Raw genomic sequence first — 22503 nt, 5'->3', positions numbered from 1 at the left:
AACTACTACAAATATCATGCACATACTTAAACATGACTAATAAAGCAGAAAGGCACAAAAAATGACAAAAAACAAAAATCACCTAAAATCAAAAGTAAGGCTATAACAAGGCATTTTTTTTCAAAATTGGGAAAAAAAAAAAAAAAAAAAAAAAAATTGAGTTAGGACCATCATTAGACCCTAAAAAACTACTGCAAATATAATGTACATACTTAAACAGGACTAATAAACCAGTAAGGCACAAAAACATGATCAGACAGAAATACATATTGTTGTGGTCTAGTGGTTAAGCAACTGGACTTGTAATCATAAGGTCACCAGTTCAAATCTCACCTGAGTTAAAGACTACTTTTCAAAAAAAAAAAATGTGTTAAACCCATCATTAGACCCTAAAAACTACTGCAAATATAATGTACATACTTAAACAGGACTAATAAACCAGTAAGGCACAAAAAATGACAAAAACAAAAATCTCCTAAAATCAAAATTAAGGCTATAACAAGGCATTTTTTTTCAAAATCGGGAAAAAAAAAAAAAAAAAAAAAAATTGAGTTAGGACCATCATTAGACCCTAAAAACTACAACAAATATCATGCACATACTTAAACAGGACTACTAAACAGTAAGGCACAAAAAATGACAAAAACAAAAATCTCCTAAAATCAAAAGTAAGGCTATAACAAGGCACATTTTTTCAAAAGTTTAAAAAAAAAAAAAAAATGAGTTAGGACCATCATTAGACCCTAAAAACTACTGCAAATATCATGCACATACTTTAACAGGACTAATAAAGCAGAAAGGCACAAAAAATGACAAAAAACAAATATCACCTAAAATCAAAAGTAAGGCTATAACAAGGCATTTTTTTTCAAAATTGGGAAAAAAAAAAAAAAAAAAAAAAAAAAAAAAATGAGTTAGGACCATCATTAGACCCTAAAAACTACTGCAAATATAATGTACATACTTAAACAGGACTAATAAACCAGTAAGGCACAAAAACTTGATCAGACAGAAATACATATTGTTGTGGTCTAGTGGTTAAGCAACTGGACTTGTAATCATAAGGTCACCCGGTCAAATCTCACCTGAGTTAAAGACTACTTTTCAAAAAAAAAAAAAAAAAAAAAAATGTTAAACCCATCATTAGACCCTAAAAACTACTGCAAATATAATGTACATACTTAAACAGGACTAATAAACCAGTAAGGCACAAAAATCACCAAAAATCAAAAGTAAGGCTATAACAAGGCATTTTTTTTCAAAAATGTGAAAAAAAAAAAAAAATTGAGTTAGGACCATCATTAGACCCTAAAAACTACTACAAATATCATGCTCATTCTTAAACAGGACTAATAAAGCAGAAAGGCACAAAAAAATGACTAAAAACAACAATCACCGAAAATCAAAATTAAGGCTAAGAAAGCAGTAAGGCACAAAAAACAAAAAAATCACCCACAATTTGAGGTAAGGCTTTAGTAAGGGATATTTTTCAATAAACGAAAATTGAGTTAGGACCATCATTAGACCCTAAACACTACTGCAAATATAATGCACATACCTAAAATGAGCTTAGAAAGCAGTAAGGCACAAAAATGACAAAAAATGACAAAAAAAATCACTGGTATTTGGTTCTAATCTTACCTGGGCCATTACTTTGGGATGTTGAGCCAGTTTTTTTGTTTTTGTGGATATGAATTGTAAGTAAGTAATGTGTTTTTATATAGCACATTTCATAGACAGAGGTCACAAAGTGCTCTTTACATATCCACCGATTCACACACCAATGGGACAGAGATGCCATGCAAGGCGCTAGTCAAAAAATTGCTTTTCAAAAAAATGAAATAAATAAATAAATAAAAATAAATAAATACCTTTGTTTTGAAGTGTTTCAAATTTTGTCACACTTTTTTAGGCGTTACTTCCGTTTTGAGGTGTTTCAAATTATTTCGTCTAATTTAATGCCTTACTATAACCATACCTCCGTTTTGAGGCATTCAAACTTTTATTGTGAAATTTTATGCCTTAACTCCATTTTCACATATTTCAACATTTTTTCGTCAGTTTTCATGCCTTTCTATAGCCTTAACTCTATGTTTCCCCAGGCTTTATTTTGGGGGTTCTGGGGTGAAATGGTTTTAATGGATTACTGTTACTGTCATTAAGATCATCAGTGATGAACGCAGAAGGAATTAAAGAATGAAGAAATGTTGCTTTTACTCTGACACATCGCTGTAAAGTCATTTTTGGAACTGGTTTTAGTCACCGCTTCCTCATCCTCGTCACATTGTCATCATAGCCATGAGATTATCTTTAATCTATAAAACATGTGTTTAACTAAAATTAGCACTTAAATGTATTTTTTGTGCTGTTAAACACTGAGTCATTGTTCTGTGATGATGACTTTGAGCCATGTGATATAATCCAGCATGACAAAAAAGCATTACTGAGAAAGTTATAAATTAATTTATTATTGTTTGTTATGCTGACTTTAAAAATCAAATTTTTTTTTTCCTCCACTTCTAAACTTAAAATACAAACTGATTTAACAAATAAAAGAACTGATCTGCATGAAGAAACCAAAAGAAGATTCCAAACCATCAGGAAAAAATATGTTTACTTTTTATTTTTATTTTAAATATAAAAAAAGCTTTGATCCATTGGAGGAAAATGGTATGGAAAAGAATAAGGGCCATTAAAACAAACAAACAAAAAAAAAACAGATCAAGTAGTGGAAGAAAAAAAAAAACCACACAATTGTAGAACACTTTTTTAAATGATTTTTTTTTTTTTTTTGGTCTTAACTTATATTCAGAATTTAATTCCATAATTAAATTAACATATATTTAATTTCATAAACGCCCTGCTATAGACATCAATGACTGTTGAATATTTAATTTACTTCATCATCGATGCATGAAGCTAAAGTATAATAAATATCTTATAGTTTCTGTGTAGACTGGTGCCTCCATCTAGTGGTGAAGAACACACACTGACAGGAATGGTGAATGGTAAATGGACTTGATGTTATATAGAGCTTTATCCCCACACTGAAACAGTCTCAAAGCACTTCAGCAGCTCATTCACTCTCACATTCACACACCAGTGGGACAGGCCTGCCATGCAAGGCGCTAGTCGACCACTGGGAGCAACTTAGGGTTCAGTGTCTTGCCCAAGGACACTTCGACACATAGGCAGGTACTGGGATCGAACCCCCAACCTCTCGATCAGAAGACGACCCACTACCACCTGAGCCACGGTCGCCCTAGGAAGGCAACAGTTGCAGTCAACTTGCTCAATAAACATCATCCATCCAGTCAAACAGGTGATATAAACTACATCCAGCTGAATAAACATCATTCTTTCAATAATGGCAAAATATTAATATCTTTGGAAAATCTTCACCTCACATGATAAAAATAACTATTCAATACTTTCACTTTCTAAAATATAAATGTAGTTTAAATAACATGCAGTATACAAATATCTGAGCATAAAAAAAGAAAAATAAATATACATATACATATATCTTTGGGGTCACCAGAAATTTGTGATATGAAAATAGGGTCATGACCCAAAAAAGGTTGAGAGCCACTGATTTAGAATAATGACCAATCTGAGCATTAACACAGGAAACAATAAATAGTTTGTCTAGTTTTTGTTGTAATGTATAGTGTTGTTTTAAAAAACGTCATTTTTGTGTATTAATTTTGTGGGTTTTTTTGCAGTTATTTTATCTATTATTAATGTTCTGCATTTGTTTGTGTTTTTTGGAGTTGATTTGTGTAATGTGTGATTTTGTAATAAAAAAATAAATAAAACAAATGTTTTTTTTTCTAGTCATTTTGTATATTGTCTGTTTTTGTGTGATTTGGTTTTTTCTTCTCTCATTTTGTGTGTTTTTTGAGTCAATTTATCTAGTGTTTTGTAATTTTGTGTTAGAGGAGTTTTTTAATTGTCATTTTATTTGTTTTTATGTATTTGTCTACTTTTATTTAACACGATAAGTTATTGAGAATAGGTTCTGGAAGCGGTTAGGGTTAAGGGATTTGCTCAATGGCTCACAGTGGATTTGAACCGATGACCCATTTCCTTAACTATTATTCCACCACGCCACTGTATTCTTGTAGTTGTCTTGTGTGTTTTTGGTGTCATTTTGTGTGTTTACTTTGTACTTTTCAAAATTTGTTATAAAGTGGCGAATAAAATGCTGAGTCATCCAGCAGCGCTCTTTCCTCCTCGTTGCAGATAATGTTTATGTATTTAATTTTCTTCCTTTGATGTTCAAAACATCTTCTGTCTCTGGGGCTCATAAAGTTAACATGGAACCTTCGCTGTGACAAATTCTAGCCATTAAAAAGCCAGGAGGAGCAAATGTTATTGGAATTACACTAAAATAGTTGTTGTTTAGCTTATCGCTCTGCATCAAAACATCAAAGTCAATCTTTAACCTTTAAAACAAATCAATTTCTGCCGTGTCTGAGTGTAAATAAATTGCTTGTGACAAAAAAAACCCACAAAATATTAAATATTACTGTGAAAAAAAAAAGGTAAATAATGAAAAATAATTACTTTGCCTCCACATTTTGCTATTTTTGAAGTATAAATGGAAACATTTGAAAAGTGCATTTCTGTACTTATTATTCCGAGGGTTAAACTTTGAGTAAAATAATAAAAGGGATGTAAATGATTTATTTTGAAGGATACAGTCATGCTGCTGGAGCGCCTACTTTGTTTACACACTAGCTCACAGCTTTCTGGCTTGGAGGCACTTCAGGGACAATAAAAACAACAAAAAAAAAGAAAAGGCTGTTGGCTTTTAGGATTAGAAGAAAGTAAAAATAACAAATCCCTCTTTCATCACTTCACTTCCACTCCTTGTTTTTCTTGCAGGAGGAGTTCATCTATGGATCTCCTGACAGTTGAGTTCCTCTTCCTCAGTGTGAGCATCTTCATCATCACCTCCACCTTCACCGCACCTATCCAGTGTTTACTCCTTTCTTCCCTTTGTCCTTTACATCTATCCTTCATTATTTCATTTCTTGTTTCTCCAATTTCCTTTTAAATCCCTCTCCACACAATATGTGACTTTTCCCACTTGCGCTTTTGTTTTAAACCATGTTTCCACTTGTCTTTCATTGGCAAATTCATCGTTCTGACCATAGCATACTCAAATGACTCAACGTTTTTTTTTTAATCTACATAATGACAAAAAACAATATAGTAGAAAAATAAGTAGGTATTGTCCATAAGGTTTAAAGTTTAAAAAAAATCATTTCTCTCTGTATAACAAAAACGTGAAAATAAATGACTCAAGTCAATTCCCTTTATTATGCATTATAACAATCTGTCCTTGAAAAATCTCATATAAACCTTCTCAAAATCTCTCAATCATTGAAACAATGAGAAACTTTTCCTCCTAGAAATACAAAAATAACAAAAAACAACAAAAAAGCAGATGATGGAAACTTTACCTTAACTTCCTACATTCAAAGTTCTTCCCAGTGGCTCCTCCGTCGTCAAATCCCTCTCCATGGTGGTTTTATCATCCAGGAGGATCTTCCTGATAATATACATATATGTATATTTTTTAATTATACCCACCAGTATTTGATCTCTTTCAATCCATCTTGGACTTTAGTCTCTTTCTTTTCCTCTTGTGTGACGATTTTGTCAAAACAAAACAGGATCTTAAATGATTCAGTCACTTGTGAGTAAAATAACCATAATTACAATAACATTAGTCAAACCACACAGTCTTTAAAAGCAAACTCCTCCTAGAGCATTCATATTTCTATTTTTTGCACAAGGATTTATTACTAGTAATACATAATTTTGCATTTGCCAGTGGGCCACCATGATAAAGAGTGCAAAAAGAATTCTGTTTATTCCACAACAGGAACGAGATGATCTCTGCAAATAAGTGTCGAGGGAAAATATCGGTATCGGATATCGGCCAAATGAGTTGTAAAATATTGGCATATCAGAAATTGGCCAAAAATCCATCTACTTTTAAACTTTTCTATCAAACCAATGTGGGTCTTTCACTGATTTCAACCAAGGAGACAAACACAAACGTGTTTACTGCACAGTAAAATGCAATATGTTGCACCAGGCAGGTAAACAACAATAACATGGTGCATAAACCACACGCCGTGTCACACACATCAATAAAAAAAGACCTCCAGCTGCTTTTCCAAACTTTATTATATTCCACAGACCAAATGATGAACAGCATGGAATGATCGACATCAATGACATCAAACATTTGGTTATGACCTCAACTTAAATCTTACTAAGTATTGCCAATTTGAAAAACAAGTTCTAAAACACTAACTGTTGCACTGCAATTCTTACTTTATGTTAAATAAATGCAAAAATTCCTGCCAGATGATTAAATGTGGTGATATATTCAACTTTTAGCACACCCAAACAACACCAGCTACAGTATCTATTTAGCACTTTTCCCTCTAATGAAGAACTAATCTGTGGCAGAATGTGCAAATTGTTTTGAGAAGATGAAAATACATGAATTTCACACGTACAACATGATTTAGCAAAGCTGTGGCCAATTAGGAGCCATGTTGGTTATGGAAGTAAATATGAACCATCAGAGTTTGAATTTGTATTTTTAAACGCTGAATTTTTTGAGACAGAATTATTTTATGTAATATATATATATATATATATATATATATATATATATATATATATATATATATATATATATATATATGTGTGTGTTTTTTCATCTAAAAAAAAATCCAAGCTGTTTACATTTTTATGCCTTACTATATATAGGCCTTATCTCAGAAAAAAATAAATAAAATGTTTCCATTTTTTCTTATCTTAGAAATCTTTGTCCTTATTTCAGAAAAAAAAATGTATGCCTTACTATAGCCTTATATAGCCTATATATTTCAAAATGTTTATCTCTTAAAAAAATAAAAATAAAATAAATAAATAGTTTTTATAGCCTTATTGCAGAAAAAAATCCAAAATGTTTAAGTTTTTATGCCCTATTATAGCCTTATCTTTAAAAAAAAAAGAAAAAAGATAAATCCAAAATGCTGCCCTTGGACTTATGATTAACTTTGCCTCAGTGAAAATATGTATTGAACTTCTTTATAAAATATTTTAATGAATGTCAAACATAAATAAGGTAATGCAGATTAACAACAGAAACTGAATGTTCTGCTGGGAGGAACATCATTTGATTTCCTAATGAGTGGTTCTAGGCTAATACTTTTTTTTAAATTTTTAATTTCATTTAAAAAGATAAATGAAAGAAGTCATAGAATAGGTTCATAAAAAAATAAATAGAAAGACATGGATTTTCACTTATAATATGCAGAATTTTTATGTGAATGCTTTATTATTAATGCTGCTTCATTAGCTCAAAGTTGTAAAACTGAAATAATGACCCTTGACACCAAAAACAACGTCGTAATATGCTCGTGAACATGAACACAACACCCAAACTAGCCTAATTAGTTCATGAGTTTTATGGTGTTAAGCAGAGAATAATTTAACAACAATCAGAATCAGCTGAAGAAGGTTTTTACACCCTCGTGGGGCTTTTATATCCTTTCACTTTCACATTGCAGCAGCTCTGCTCGCTCAACCTTTTGTTGATATGAAAGCATTTCTTCTTCTTTCCTTTTTCCTCTCAGGGCTGTTCCAGTTGCTCCTGCAGAACTCGGTAGATTTCTGATTTCACAAATCGTGGATAACAGTCGTTTTCCATCAGCCTGTGAATCACCTTCTCAGCCCTGTCGAAGCAATGTGGTCCTGGACGACAGATATTTCTACTGATTTCTTCTCTCGTCGCACAGTCAATGTTTATCTGTGTTTGAAAAACAGCAACTTATATTTACTTAGGTATAGGCTCTGTTTGCCAGAGATGTTTACATTCAGTGTTGCACAAAGCTAGCAGCATGCTAGGAGTCAAGGGAGCAATAGATAGTGAATAAAAAAAGGCATTTACTGTCTTTTACAGTAAAAGCAAAGCAGCAATAATAAAATGTTGATGACTCAGACTTTATCCTCACCTCTTTGACTAAAGCATACCTGTCTTGGAGCATCAACTTGGACAAATTCACTATAAATCCTCTGGGCAGCATCCTCCATTCCTGATGAAGGAGAGTTTTTCTTATATTCCTGACAGGCGAGCCAAAACATTAGGTTTTCTTCACTGTATTCTGTCCTCAGAAAGTCCTGAAATGCCATTTGTCCGACTGTAGGGGAGAGAAGTTCCTTCAATTCAGAGTTATCAACAACAATTTAAAAATGATGGACTCCAAATTATTTATAGAGCTAAAAGTCTTGAAAGGATCCTTCACTATTTTTATAAATGTGGCCAAAAAACTTTGAAATGTCCTTATTAGAAGATCTATGCCTAACAAAATGCATTATTTTGCACCATTTTTGTTTTATTAACTTAAAATATCGCCCCCCGCCCCTAGTTGGATGCTTGTGTTCATTGAATTAGACGCTTGTCATTGATATCTGCCAAAAGTTAAACAATCCCAACTCTAGCAATGGCCGCATTGGAGGCACCGGACGTACGTCAAAAACTTGAAATCTCAAAATGTGCCGAGTCTGCCGCACGTAAAGCTTCAAAACGCGCCACACAGAAGATGCGGAATGGGCAGCGGGATCTCTCGGCGCTTATAGAAGCACGTCCACCATATATTGTGTATGTACACCTGACGCTTTTGACGCGTTTGGTGTGAAGGTGCCATTACACCCTTAAACAAAGTTGGGGTCAATTACATTTTTCAATTACAATTATGTCTTCAATTATCCATGTTTAATTATGATTACGATGAATTTTACCAATTATAGTTAAAATTTAAATTATTATTTCCCCCTTAAAAGTCAGTCAAAGTTGATCACAATTACTGAGCCTGAAATAAATAATGCAATAAAATGTGACCTTCCTCTTTTGTTAGCTTTCTGTTAGCATCTCTAATGATAACGGGTTGGTTTTTACCCATGTCACTAGTTTTTAAGGTCTTATGATAAAAAAATGATCCAAAATGCACCTATTTCTATCCTTTACTATAGCCTTGTGTCAGAAAAAAAAAAAAAAAAAAAATTCCAAAATTAAATTTCCTGAAAAAAATTCTCTGAATAAATTAAACCTTAACATAAGATTATCAAATGCCAACACCTAACCATAACCCCAATTTAAGAAAATTTTACATTTATATACGAGACTGGGATTGTTTTCCTCCTGGTCTGTAAATCTTATCTTGTTATCATGTATTTGGGACTATGATAATTTAATTTAAATGAATTAAATTTAGTCACATTTTGAAAATACATTTAAAAAAATACATTGTTGGTGAAAATCTTTACAACCAGGAGCTTCTATTTGGCATTTTTGTTATCAATGACTCACAGTTCAGAAATTAAACCTTCAGAAAGTCACTGAATCAAGAGGAATTATGTTGAAAACCGGGAGGTATTTTGGCGCTTGTTATTTCTTTATTTTACCGTAACCTCATCTCTCTGACACCCTGACAATTTTTCCCTTGTTATCGGTTCCTCACACGCCGTTTCAACCATTGTCATGGAACTTTCCATGGAGCATGTGATCCCCACGCAGGTGTTATATACTTAGTGAGTCTTTTGGGAGCACAAACAAAACAGCCACAGTAACTCATACAAATGACTTCCTCATAAATCACAGCTGTTGCACTGACAATAATTGACAGGAAAAAAAAGCCATTGAGAAGCAACAAATCACTCCAGATCCCAGCGTTCAATCATAACACATGTCTGTAGGGTAGTACAAGTGGAGTAATTACGCATGAAGGCCCACAACCTGGGCTTCATTTTGGAAATGCAATACCACTTGGGGAGATACATTTGCACTGTTTACATTATTTGCCATTAGTAGTTTTGCATTCATTCCAAGAAAAAAAAGGAGTAACGTTGATCCTATGGTGAATGTAAAAACTCTGTCATTGTTTCATAGGTGATACATTTTGAAATTTTAGCTCAATTTCCTCAAATTTAGCTCATTTTTCTGTCATACAAGAAAAAAATAATGTAAAACAGCATTTTTTATATGAAAAATAAATCTAAATGTAATTGTTAAATGTTAAATGTCAAATCTTAATCTAAAACTAAATGTTAAACTATGTTTTATATCTTTGTTAAAATTGTGTACACCTGAGAAATAAATCTAAATGTAAATGTTAAATGTAAATGTTAAATGTAAATGTTAAATGTAAATGTTAAATGGAAATGTTAAATGGAAATCTAAAACTGAATGTTAAATTATCTTCTATATCTTTGTTAAAAATGTGTACACCTGAGAAATAAATCTAAATGTCAATGTTTAATCTAAATCTAAATTTTAAATTCATATCTAAATCTAAATGTTGACGTCATATCTAAATCTAAATGCTAAATCAAAATTAAAAATTTTAAACCATGGTCTATATCATTGTTAAAATGTGCACATCTGAAAAATAAATGTAAATGTAAATGTTAAATCTTAATCTAAAACTAAATGTTAAATCTTAATCTAAAACTAAATGTTAAACTTTTAAAAATGTGTACACCTGAGAAATAAATCTAAATGTCAACGTTAAATCTAAATCTAAATGTTAAATATGAACCTAATCGTTAAATTCATATCTAAACCCATGTTTATATATCATTGTTGAAAATGTGTATATCTAAAAAAAAAATCGAAATGTTAAATCGAAATCTAAATGTTTAATATAAACCTACATGTTAATTTTTTATCTAAAGCTAAATGATAAATGTACTGTATATCTAAATCTAAATGTTAAATCGGTCACCAAGTGTTAAGCTAAATGTTTAGAAATTATACAAAGTGGGCAGGTCAACATCTGTTGATCACGAGACCCCGAGATTTACAGGCCTCACGAGATTTACATTAGCATTTACATTTAGATTTATTTTTGAGGTGTACACATTACCAATGATATAGAACATGTGGTTTTGCATGAATTTCTGTCTCAAATGAAAGAAAAATGAGCTAAATGTGAGGAAAATGAGCTAAATGTTCATATGTCCCCCATAAGATTCAAGGCCAAATGCATCATCTGGAACAGAATTTATGAGCTGAATTCATTTTACTGATGAAATAAAAGAGTAAAGTAAAAACCTTTATCTGCCCTTTGTCTGTAATTTGAAATAAAGTCGGATCTGGTAAATGGCTGTGTCAACACAAACTGGCACAATTCTATTTCATCAGCTAAGATTAGGCCTCTTATCTCTGCCAGTGTCTTCTTCCTTGAGTTTATCTCCAAATAAACTTGAGCGAGGGATCAATATCTGAGAAACCTTGGAGACAGATAATGTGCAGTCCGAGTGGAAAGGAAAAAGGGAACACAACATAAATCCTTACGTTTACATTCAAGAAGTAGATCGAGGGACTCGCGCCACGCCATGGTGTCGTCCTCACCAGGAGTCCTACGAAGCAAAAATGTACATATGCTATCAAAATTCATCTTTTTATCAATCCAAACGGCCATTTTTCACCACTTAAGTTAAAGGAATACATATTTAAATATTCTGGACTAAATGTTCTTCAGAATCAGTTTTATTCGCCAAGTACAATTTAAAAACAATACAAGGAATTTAACTTGGTGGATGGTGCAAAGAACTACACACACTATAATATTAATAATAATAATAATAATAATAATAATAATAATAATAATAATAATAATAATAATAAACAACAGAAAAGTTTTCAAAACGACAACTAACAACACAAAAAAAACACATAAAAATACACAAGCTTATACTAAAAACAGATATGATGATTACAATAATACAAACAATATCAGAAAAATACACAAAGGTACACAAAAAACACACATGACTACAATAATGAAAAATAACAGACATAAAGACATAAAAATACACACAGCCCTACCTAATTAGTTTTAAAACTCAATTTGCTTCCTGGTGGTTCCCCACCTCCGCCCCCCCCCCCCCTTTTTTTTTTAGGTAAAAATCTTAAATCCTAAAAACCTAAAGTAGATAAACTAAAATACAATCACCTACCCATTAAGTTTTATTAAATATCTTCCCCTGTACATGGTTCACACTTTGAATCACTAATAAATTACATGGTGTGATTTGTTTTCAGTAAAATAAAAGCCCTTTTGGACAAATGCAGGACATCCAGTTTCTGTAAAGCCTGATTACTAAGATGTCCTGAGTAGAAGAGATATACGTCCACGTCTCCTCATCTGTGGAACATGATACTTTTTTGTTATTAGTTACTAGATTGAGATTTTCTAACTTACATGACATTTTAATGAGTGTAGGGAACGTATTTGTCACTGCAGCAGCACAAAATCAGGAAAGTGTGAGAGAAGTAGAAGAACCACCAGAGGTGACAACACGTGAACAGGGAGAATACTGAATAAATGAAAGGCACACACTGCACTGACAGCCTGGAGTGGATGTAAAGAAAGAACTTATTTGACAAACAAGCAGAACACACAGGAGTCCATACAGGTAAAAAAAATAAAAAAAAGCCCTAAAACAGTCATCGTCTATCTTTATGGCATATTATTATAATTATTCCCTATACAACCACCCTGCACTGCTGACCTATTTGATGACGACCTCTTAAGGTCTTATCTGCTTAATTAAAGTACAATTACCCATTTTAACTTTAAGTGCTAATCTTAGCGTCCTAAAGGGACACAAACGTGAGATCACATTTATATGTTAATCAAATAATTAAAGCGTATTCCCCATCTACACCCAACATGAAACAGAAGCCCATATTTTAAGATTACTGCAGACCAGGAATGGAAATTAACTATTTGCCATAGAGTCTACCAGCCACGCAAAACTTTTTTTTTTTTTTTTTGCACATACAAAATACTACAAATACAATCAAACATTTAAAACATAACTGTGTTGGTAAAGATTAAACACAACCTCACCAAAGTTAAATAGACACAGCATGCCATGAACAAGTACAAAGAACTATAGATAAAATATGAAAATGAAAGAGTTTAAAGTGGAATTAGTTTTAAATACTTAGGTAAATTGTTCCAAAGTGAAGGAAGATGTTTACCACCCACTTTGATATTTTAGCATTGATGTTTCTCAGTTACAGTGCATGAAACCATCATTTTCTTGCATAATGCACACAGAATTCCCAATTGTTTGCAAAGCATATTAATTATTCAATAATGAGGTGATACTGATGAAAGTTTACTGGGTCAAACTAGCCAAGGCTCATTTACTAGGCTGTAAATGTGTGAATAGAGAAACACAGTGGTTCATTTCTTTTATTCAGTAGATATATATATATATATATATATATATATATATATATATATATATTTGTTCTCTACATATTTTTAAACCAAATTATCCATGAAATGTAATACAATTAGAACATCTTTGAAATTTACTTATTGGAAGATCTATGCCAAAAAAAAATACATTATTTTGCACTATATTTGTTTTATTAACCTTTATAAATAGGACTATTTTTCTGGTCATGACACCAACTTGTGCTGCTTTTTGTTGCTTTTTAGTAAAGCGATGTAACCCTTTTTTTGTTTACCGAAAGAGAAAAAAAACAGTTGTGGACTGAAAATAATCTATGACCACAGGGAGGCGACAGTTCCAACTCTGTGGTTTGGTATTAGACAATGAAGCAGAGAAGAAGAGCTCTCCGAAGGGACCTTTACTCTCCCTTAAACAGCGCAGCATCTTTAACTTTTCCTGATTATTTAGAACAAATAAAACCAGGGAAAAATTCACATTTTGCCTGAAAAAGCTGTTAAATGATCTAAAAAGCAGGTTGAATGCTTCATTCCAATAAAAAACAATGTGATGTCTACAGGCAAATGGGGCCGTGTGACATCATCAGTCACGTGATTTCAAGATGGCGGAAAGCACTACAAACTTATATAGTATATACTGTCTACTATATACTATAAGTATGGTAAGGAAGATCAGGATGATGAGCGTTCCAACAGAAGTATGCTTTCAAATTTCCCAAGATGCATTTGGAACCTACAATGATAAAGACCTGAATGACACTGAGGCTAAATATCTCTGTTGATTCTCCACTTTTGAAAGTTTTGAAAACATTTTAAGTGAGAAAGTGACCAAGTAGAATATCAACATGTGCTGATGATCCATAAAACTCTGGCGATTGGGAGACCCCCCATTGTGCTACTGAATAAACTTCTGGTTAACTTCAAAACAAGAGCCCTATTTACAAAAACGTGACAAACTAATGGAAAACAAAATGAGATGCTTAAGTTTTGAAAAGGGAATGTTTTTTAGCTTGAAGCCAGGACAATTTTACACTCCGCATGCATTGCATCATGGGACAGTTGAGTATGACTAGTGTGCCCACTGTGCATACTTAAGTAAGTAAGTAAGTAAGTAGTGTATTTATAAAGCGCCTTTTCGCAGATAAAATCACAAAGTGCTGTACAGAGCAGTGGAGAAATTATTACAAGTGCAACATCATAATAACATAATAAAACATGGGTGCATATACATCATAGAAGCAACACCATAAAAGGATAATAAAAAAATTAAAATCCAGTTGACTAAAAGCTTTTCTGAAAAACAAAGTTTTCAACAGTTCCTCAAAAGTGTCCACACTGTTGAGCTCCCGAAGACACTGGTGCAGGTTATTCCAGAGTCTGGGGGCCACATTTCCGTTTATCATTCGTTCATTTGTTTTTCATGATGTAACAAAAACATAAAAAATGAAAAAAAAAAAAAACACAAATTATTTGATATTTGTTTCCAAAACCAAAATGAAAAAACGGAAAATGCCTTGTTTTTCAAATTCAAGCTCTTTTGCTTCGGTACAGAAAACAAAAAAAGGAAAACAAACTCCTTTATTCGTTTTCTCCATCACCAATTGGCCAAAGTACGTGATCCGGAAGTGAAGTGTTACACATTCAGAGATATATTTAGCTCTTAGGAGTCTCTAAATCCTCCGAAATGTCCGTGAGGAGGTTCTGTGCAACACCAGCTATAGCTAAAAGGACACGTTTCGGATACACAGTTGGAAGCAGCGATCTTGTCATGCCGAACTGCCGTTAGCATAGCCGTTAGCGTCGGATGAGAGTACACTTCCGGGTCACGTACTTTGGCAAATTGGTAATGGAGAAAACAAATAAAGGTGTTCGTTTTTCGTTTTCTGTACTGAAGCAAAAGAGCTTGAATTTGAAAACAAGGCGTTTTCCATTTTTTAATTTTGGTTTTGGAAACAAATTTCAAATAATGAGTGTGTTTTTTTTTTTTTTTTTTCATGTTTTTGTTGCATAATGAAAAACAAATGAACGAAGGATACACGAATTGCCACAGCCTGGAACGCCAGGTCTCCTCGGGTTTTAAATTTAGTTTTTGGGATCTTTAGGAGACCCTGGTCTGAAGACTGAAGACTGCAACCCAAAGTTTAGAGGCACAACAAGTCCTAATTAAAAATGTCCAAACATAGTATAAATCCTTGTATTTCTTGTATACTTAATCAATCTTTCATTACCATCTAATGTGAACGCACAAGTATGAGTAGTATGTTAGTAAGCAATGTCAAACACATTTAAAAAGTTAATAAAACAAATGTTGTGCATAATAATGTGTTATATACAGTATATATATATATATATAAAAAGTTGGAGAATCCTTTCTAAAAAGCAGAATGGGAACATGTCTACTAGTGACACAGCGAGCGAGGCATTTATTCCTTCTACTTTTGAATTCCAACTTGTCTGAGGACATCATGACCACTTCCTGATAGTGACATGTTTTTTGGCACATCATTATGGCAGCAGCGGTCTGCCCGTGTCACCCAGACATCAGTAGCGGAGCATAGACCGCTCCAGGCTACAGCTTCCATTCAACGGGTGTCACGGTGTTCATCTCCGCGCTGACAGCTGCCCCAACGTCTGAGACTAACCGACAGGTGTAGGACAGGACACTACAGTCTCCAGCAGAGTGGGACACTTTGTCTACGACCTTCAGATTTTTCCTCAACTGGTTTTCCACCATTTTATGGTCAACAATGCAGTACACAAAGAGTTCTTAGAAAATTAGTTCACATGACTAAAGCACGATCCTGGTTTCATTTAAATGTATTCAAAAGGGACGGTGCGTAATACTCATGAACATCAGAAGAAATAACCAGAGGTGTATAAAGTACCTGAAAAAATTAACCAAGTAAAAGTACAAATACAATAACCCCATTAGAAAAGTCATAAAGCAACTCACATTAAATGTACTTAAGTATCAAAAGTCAAGTAAAGTAATTTTGTTGTTTTGGTCTCATTCTATCCATATAGGACTTTAATCTTTCTTTGCCTTGTGTGTGACGATTTCATCAAAACAAAGCAGCATCTTTAATAACTCCATTGCATGGCGTGTGAGTAATGACATCATATTTACTGTAAAGAACAACGTCCTAGCTTTCAGAAACTGGTGGAATTTCTGGTACGGAGCAAATATTAGCGGAGTTACAGAATTTTAAATGAATGTGTTCCCGAGATGATATCACACCTGAAATCAACTGCCTTGTTATTTTTTTTAAATTTCTTTTTATATCTTTGTATGTTATTGTATTTATTGTTATTTTTTTGTTGTTAGTTGCATTTTTTCTGTTTTTTAAAGTGTCCTTGGGTGACTTAAAATGTGCTTATTAAAATACACATTATTATTTTTATTAATAATAATAATAATAATAATAATAATAATAATAATAATAATAATAATAATAATAATAATAATAATAATAATAAAAACAGGGCAAACAGTTCCCATTATCTTTTTCATAAAAAAAAATATGCACTACATATATACAAAAATATACTATATATATTTTAAAAAAAATTCTTAGGATACAATTTTACATTCGTGATCATACAAACATCAGGGTACCCATAATGTTGTATGGAAGTATTGTACTTTGTTATGTAGGTGTGTCCTAGACTAATGTTAATATGGTGTAGTGACCACAGTTAAAAATACAGAAACAGTGAATTACAAAATAAAAATGAACACTGCAGTGATGGTCCACCAGAAAAGAGACAACATAACACCGGAGTATGAATGCTTATAATGAACGTAGATTATAAGAAGGGTCTTAAATCACATTTTTCATTGAGACCCTTAGGACTAAGAGTATCTAAGGTGAGGATCCAGAATCTTCTCTCCTTAGCAGGAGAGTGTTGATGCTAGCACCTCTTTTGGGTAAGTGGACTTGTTCGATACCAGTGTATTTAAGAGTAGACATTATGTGGTGCTTGAGTGAAATGGATTTCCACAGGACTTATTTGATCATTGCGAATATTCACCCAAAAAACAAAGACGTTCATGTCATGAATGTTTCATATCAGAGGGATTATCACATGCAGTACCAGTAACGTGACATATATGCTGAAGTGCCTTTGTGGCCTTTTTTCTTAGCATCTGTGGACCTTTTTATTCCAGCACACTGTCTCAACAAAAAGGGAAGTTTGTTTTTTTTTGATTACGCTACACAGGACTCCACATCCCACAATGCAATGCACCACATACTTTTCAGACAATATCAATAAGAACGTTTTTACAGTGGAGATTAAAACAATCTTTCAAGCAAAACTGTCAACCTTTTACACCTTTTTTTTTTTTTTTCAAGCAAATTATCTTTGATTTATTGATCTATGTCTTTATCTGATAAAAATAATTGATCATCTCCCGCAGCTTTAACGATGGACCGACATCCCAACTTTTGTTTACCTTGTTTTGGACAGAAATATTAGGTATAGAAGATTTTTCAGATGTTTTCCAAATGGCCTATCTATCATCAAAGTTCATCATGGATACAATAAGTGACTCCTGTCACTGTAATATTATGATAGCATTGTTCACGAAGCGCAAACTTTTTCTAAACAACTTTGTTTTTGTGTATTAAAATTTAAAAAAAAAAAAAAGCACTTAGTACAGAACATTTCAGATAATGTTTTTTAAAAACTAAAAATTAACGCACATAAAGCAATGCAATGTCTTCTCGTCAGGTTGTCCCATTTCTTGTAATATAGATGGTGCATCAGTATTATGGGTATACAGGGAACTCTTGCAATGAGAAAGGTTCCAGTAATTAGTTAATCACATCAATTGTTATATTTTATCTATGATTCTTTGTATTTGTTCAAGGCAGGCTGTTGTATTTAACTTTGGCGAGGTGTGGTTTTATAAGACGTGGTCTTCTTAACATCTACCAGCACAGTTATAAGTTTTAATGTTTTAATAATATTTTCTGTGGGCAATGAAATTAAAAATGGGGGGAAAAAAATGTTGCTTGGTGGGTAAATTCCAGAATTCCACACTGTTTGGAGTGAAAAAATAAATAAAAATAAATAAATAAAAGTGATTAACTGCTGTATTTTTTTTTAGTGCATTGTTTTTCTGTAATTAATTAATCACGGATAATGTGTTAAAGTCCCAGCCCTATTTTTCACATTTTATCTATAGTTATTTGTATTTGTTCATGGCATTCTTGTATTTGACTTTGGTGAGGTGTCTTTATAAGACCTTGTAGTCTTCAACCAGCACAGTTATACAGTACTTTATTATCTAATTTAACTTAAAGTCCCAGCCCTAATAGTTCTTTATATTTGGCTTCATGAGACCTTCTTAAAATCTACCAGCTCAGTTGTGTTTTAAATGTTAGATTATTTTTATTATATTTTATATGTGCAAATAAATGAAACTAAATTAAAACGTTAAATCAAATGTTGTGTGGCTGATAGATTCCACTGTTTGGAGTACAAAATCATTATTATTTTTTTAGTACAATATTTTTCAAATAATAATGAATCGCAATTAAAGCAATAAAGTCCCAGCCCTAGTTATTATACTTCTTTAAGCGTCAATATTTGTTATTCTCTCAATGCCATAGGAGTTTAACCCTAAACTTTTCCAACTCTGCGCGCCTCCTAGTGTCTACTTTACATCACGTTGATGATGTTTCCAACTCTCAATGTTAAATAAAACCACTTGCTAGAGTACAGTCATCTGAGAACACTAAAAACTAAACAGTACAGTAAGAAAAACTCAAATAAGTTATCCCAAAGCCTTTTTTTTTGGGACTGAACTTTTAAGCAAGGCATGATTATTAGGCAACCCCTCAGAAGTGAGGGACAAAGCAGTAGAAGAAAGGCTATTCTAACGCAGACAGTCATTGTTTTTTTTGGAATTGTGTCACGTACCATGCACAGCACATGGAGCTGAAAGCTTTTCCCGCTCATCTTAAGACCTTTTCATGTTCTGAGTAGAAAGAGAAAGAGAAGCTGCAGGCACACTGAGCAACAGAAACACAGAGGGAGAGACTTCCAATATAAAGACACAGCACAGATCACAAGAACACCATCAGAAACAAGAGAGAACATCCACATCCCAGATTTAGTAAAGCAACACACACTTTGGCAGAGAGAGAGAGACAGTCATTATCGATAAGTGAGTCAGAGCACAGGGGAAGTAGATCATTGAGATGATACCAGAGAAGTGCTAGGCTGAAGCTGAAGCTGAAGCTGAAGCTGAGGCATCGCAGACTGTCCAAACTTTGAGAGAAAGAGATGATAAAAAGCCAGGTTGGGGCTCATACTTACGACATGTGCTTCCTGTTGCCAAAAAGGACTGAAGTATATGCTCTCGCTGTTGCTCTGTGGACTGCGGCAACTTCCCAGGCTTCTGTTTTCCCACCTGATTTGCCTCAAAGGTACAAGCCTGTGCATGTTGTTGAGCTGCAGTGCAGGCGTGGCCTGTGTTTACAGAAATGTCAGGTTTTTAACCCGGAGCAACTGCAGCAACAATGCAAACTGTAAACTCGTTACTGCACAGACAAGAAGATTCCTTTATTGTTACATCCAGGAGTGGACTGGTCCTCTGACATACTGGGCATCGTCCCAGTGGGCCGTTGACCTGAAGTGGGCCGGTCCGGTCAGGTGGACAAAAATGGTCCAAAAGTGGCAAAAAAAGAGTGTAAAGTGACTAAAATGGGCCAAAAAATTAGCAAACAAAGAGGAACCAGGTGGCATGTAATGGCAAAGAGTAGATGTGGCAAACAATGAGAAAATGTAGGAAACAAGCTGTATTTATTGGCCAAAAGTGAGCACACTGGGATGAAAAGTGGCCCCAAAAAAATCAAAGAAATGTCAAAAAATTGATTAAAGTGTCAAAAAGAAAAAAATAAGGAAAAAAGGACATTTATTGACAAAAGGTATAGCTAAAGTCCGAAAAAAGTGTCAGAACTTTTTGAAAAATAACCAAAGGAAATAGGTTAACAGGTGTTAAAATGTGTTTCCTTTTTAATGTTTTCTGGGGGAATAATAACTAAAATGAAGACATGAAGAGCCACATGTTGAGCATCTCTGACCTAATAACAGCGTATACATGGTGTCGCTGATAATGTAGTGGGATTCTTGAATCTACCTTCTAACTGCAAAATACAATATAATAGATAAATACATTGTTATTGTCCATAAGGTTTAAAAATCCCTGCAAAAAAATAACAACAGTCAATAACCTTTATTATACATTATAACAATCTGTCCTTGAGAAATATTTTTTTTTTCTTTTTTTAAAAAAAATCAAGGCTTACAGAACACTTCAGTAACAAATAGCTGTTAAATGCATCACATTGTTCCATGCAGACAGCTTTGTTCTGTCTGTTGTCTGTGGAAACTGGGTTTACTGTAACTTCTTTATGTCACGTGTGAGTAAAATTACCGTAATGACATTATACTGGTTGTAAAGAACAACTGGTAGAATTTCTCAGACGGAAAATCCGGCAGGACGGTCCGGACAAGCTGTGAAAAGAGGACATGTCCGGGTAAAACCGTCCGTATGATCACCCTAAGTGTGAGAACTAAAATACTCTTTTAGCTTTTGTTGGAAAGAATGTGAGGAGCATATTAAGCAGTAAAGGGGCCACCACTTCTCTCATAACGCTCTCAGTTCCAAGGACAGTTTATCAGGAAGAGTTGTATGAATATGTGAATGCACCGGGCACCACGTTAGGCACAACTCACAACAACTGATTCAGACTTTGTCCTTCAGAACTGCTCTAACGATTATCATAGCTTTGATTAAACAAGACGCAGAAACCCGTTTAAGAGATGAGTAAAACATTCAGCCTGTTTTTTTTAGATCATTTAGCAGCTTTTTTGGTCAAATTGCCAACTTGTGTTGCTTTTGGTTGCTCTGAATAATCAGGAAACGATGTTGATATAACCGTCTCAAAAGAGGATGAAAACTGTTGTTCTGAAGTTAGCGCGTAAATGACAGACTGTTGAAGAACTCCCATCCAAAAGTCCTTCTATCCTCATGGGTTTGTGCGTCTTCAACAGTCCGTGATTTACTCGCTAACTTCAGCCACCAGAGCGTCAGCCGTGCACTGTTTAAGGTAGAGTAAAGGTCTCTTAGGAGAGCTTTTCTTCTCTGCTTCATTGTCTACTACCAACCCCCCCCTAAACTGTTGCACCCTGTGGTCATAGATTATGTTTCGGGTCAGAAGTGTTTTTATCCTCTTTCCGTAAACAGAAGAGTTTTACATCAACATGTTAAACTTTCCCTGATTATTTAGAGCAACAAAAAGCAGCGCAGAAACAGAAAAAGCTGCTAAATGACCTGTCTTCAAAAAGGTAAGTTCAAGATGGTGGAATACAGGTTCTAAAAAGGTAAAAGTCCAATTTTTAAAAGTTAATAAAACGAATATGATGAAAAATAATGCGCGTTGTTCGGCATAAATTTTCTAGTAACATTTCTAACATTTCAAAGGTTTTAGGCCACATTTGTAAAAACAGTGGAGGATCACTTTAGGACAGAATAATAATAAAAACACATTCTTTTTTTAACCTTTGTCCTTAACCTTTGTGTTTTGAATGTATTCAAAAAGCCTGCCTTTTTGCATGAACGTCACTCCTGTATGGAAAGCAACAGTGCCTTCGACCTTCTTCACATTGAGTCCATACAACAATGTTAAAACCCTCTGAGAAATTCACTGACAGACAGGCAGACGCTCACAGATCTGGGAAAGGTGGGGTGATGTGTCCCCGTATAGCACCGACAGAAAGAGACAAGAAGAGGGATAGGGCTTTGAAAGTGACTGATGGGAGCACAAATGTCAGTGCTGTGATCGAGAGAGGGGGGAGGGGGGGGGTGAAAAGTAGAGAAGCCTAAAAGCGAGCCGTCGTACCTGTCCGCCCATCCCCAGTTCCTTCCCGCCATGATTTGCAAGTCGTCCCGGCGAAATGAGACCAGATGTCATAAAATGCCAGCGTGCCTGGGATTTGCATCCGTAATGAGCTCACAGGAGATGCTGAGATGACAATGTTTTTAACAATAACCTGTCAGTGGTATTCATCACCTGGAGCTCTTCCTCATTTATTTAACGATGAAGGAAGACATCTTATTCTCCCTAAAAACACACACACACACACAAAGGCTCATGTGAGCAGTTTCCTCGCTGTCCTTTTTTAT

General features: G+C 33.8%; 1 protein-coding gene across 2 annotated transcripts; it reads right to left on the bottom strand.

Annotated features, from left to right (window-relative positions):
• Positions 1 to 6741: 6741 nt before the first annotated feature.
• On the bottom strand, positions 6742 to 19784 carry LOC114462179 (regulator of G-protein signaling 21-like). Of its 2 annotated transcripts, none has more exons than XM_028444871.1 (4): positions 19632 to 19784; positions 11390 to 11454; positions 8049 to 8234; positions 6742 to 7843 (listed from the first exon to the last, which is right to left on the bottom strand). In XM_028444871.1, exons 1-4 carry the CDS (start codon positions 19634 to 19636, stop codon positions 7833 to 7835), a joined length of 267 nt encoding a protein of 88 aa, XP_028300672.1. In that variant the 5' UTR covers positions 19637 to 19784; the 3' UTR covers positions 6742 to 7832. The 2 variants fall into 2 exon arrangements, with proteins under 2 accessions (XP_028300672.1, XP_028300671.1); XM_028444870.1 differs by having other exon boundaries at positions 8068 to 8234; positions 19632 to 19782.
• Between the last annotated feature and the right edge of the window lie 2719 nt (positions 19785 to 22503).

Source organism: Gouania willdenowi, chromosome 4 (assembly GCF_900634775.1).
Source record: "Gouania willdenowi chromosome 4, fGouWil2.1, whole genome shotgun sequence".
NCBI classification, from domain to species: Eukaryota; Metazoa; Chordata; class Actinopteri; order Blenniiformes; family Gobiesocidae; genus Gouania; species Gouania willdenowi.
The sequence above is the reverse complement of the archived record's forward strand: the minus strand, read 5'-3'. Positions and strand labels throughout refer to the sequence as shown.

What these genes read in the sequence shown, in the direction of transcription:
- LOC114462179 (XM_028444870.1), bottom strand. An exon ending in TCTACTTCTTGAATGTAAAC is followed by an intron (nt 8,235 to 11,389) that starts GTAAGGATTTAT and finishes TCTCCCCTACAG; the next exon opens with TCGGACAAATGGCATTTCAG. An exon ending in AAGTTGATGCTCCAAGACAG is followed by an intron (nt 7,844 to 8,067) that starts GTATGCTTTAGT and finishes TTTCAAACACAG; the next exon opens with ATAAACATTGACTGTGCGAC.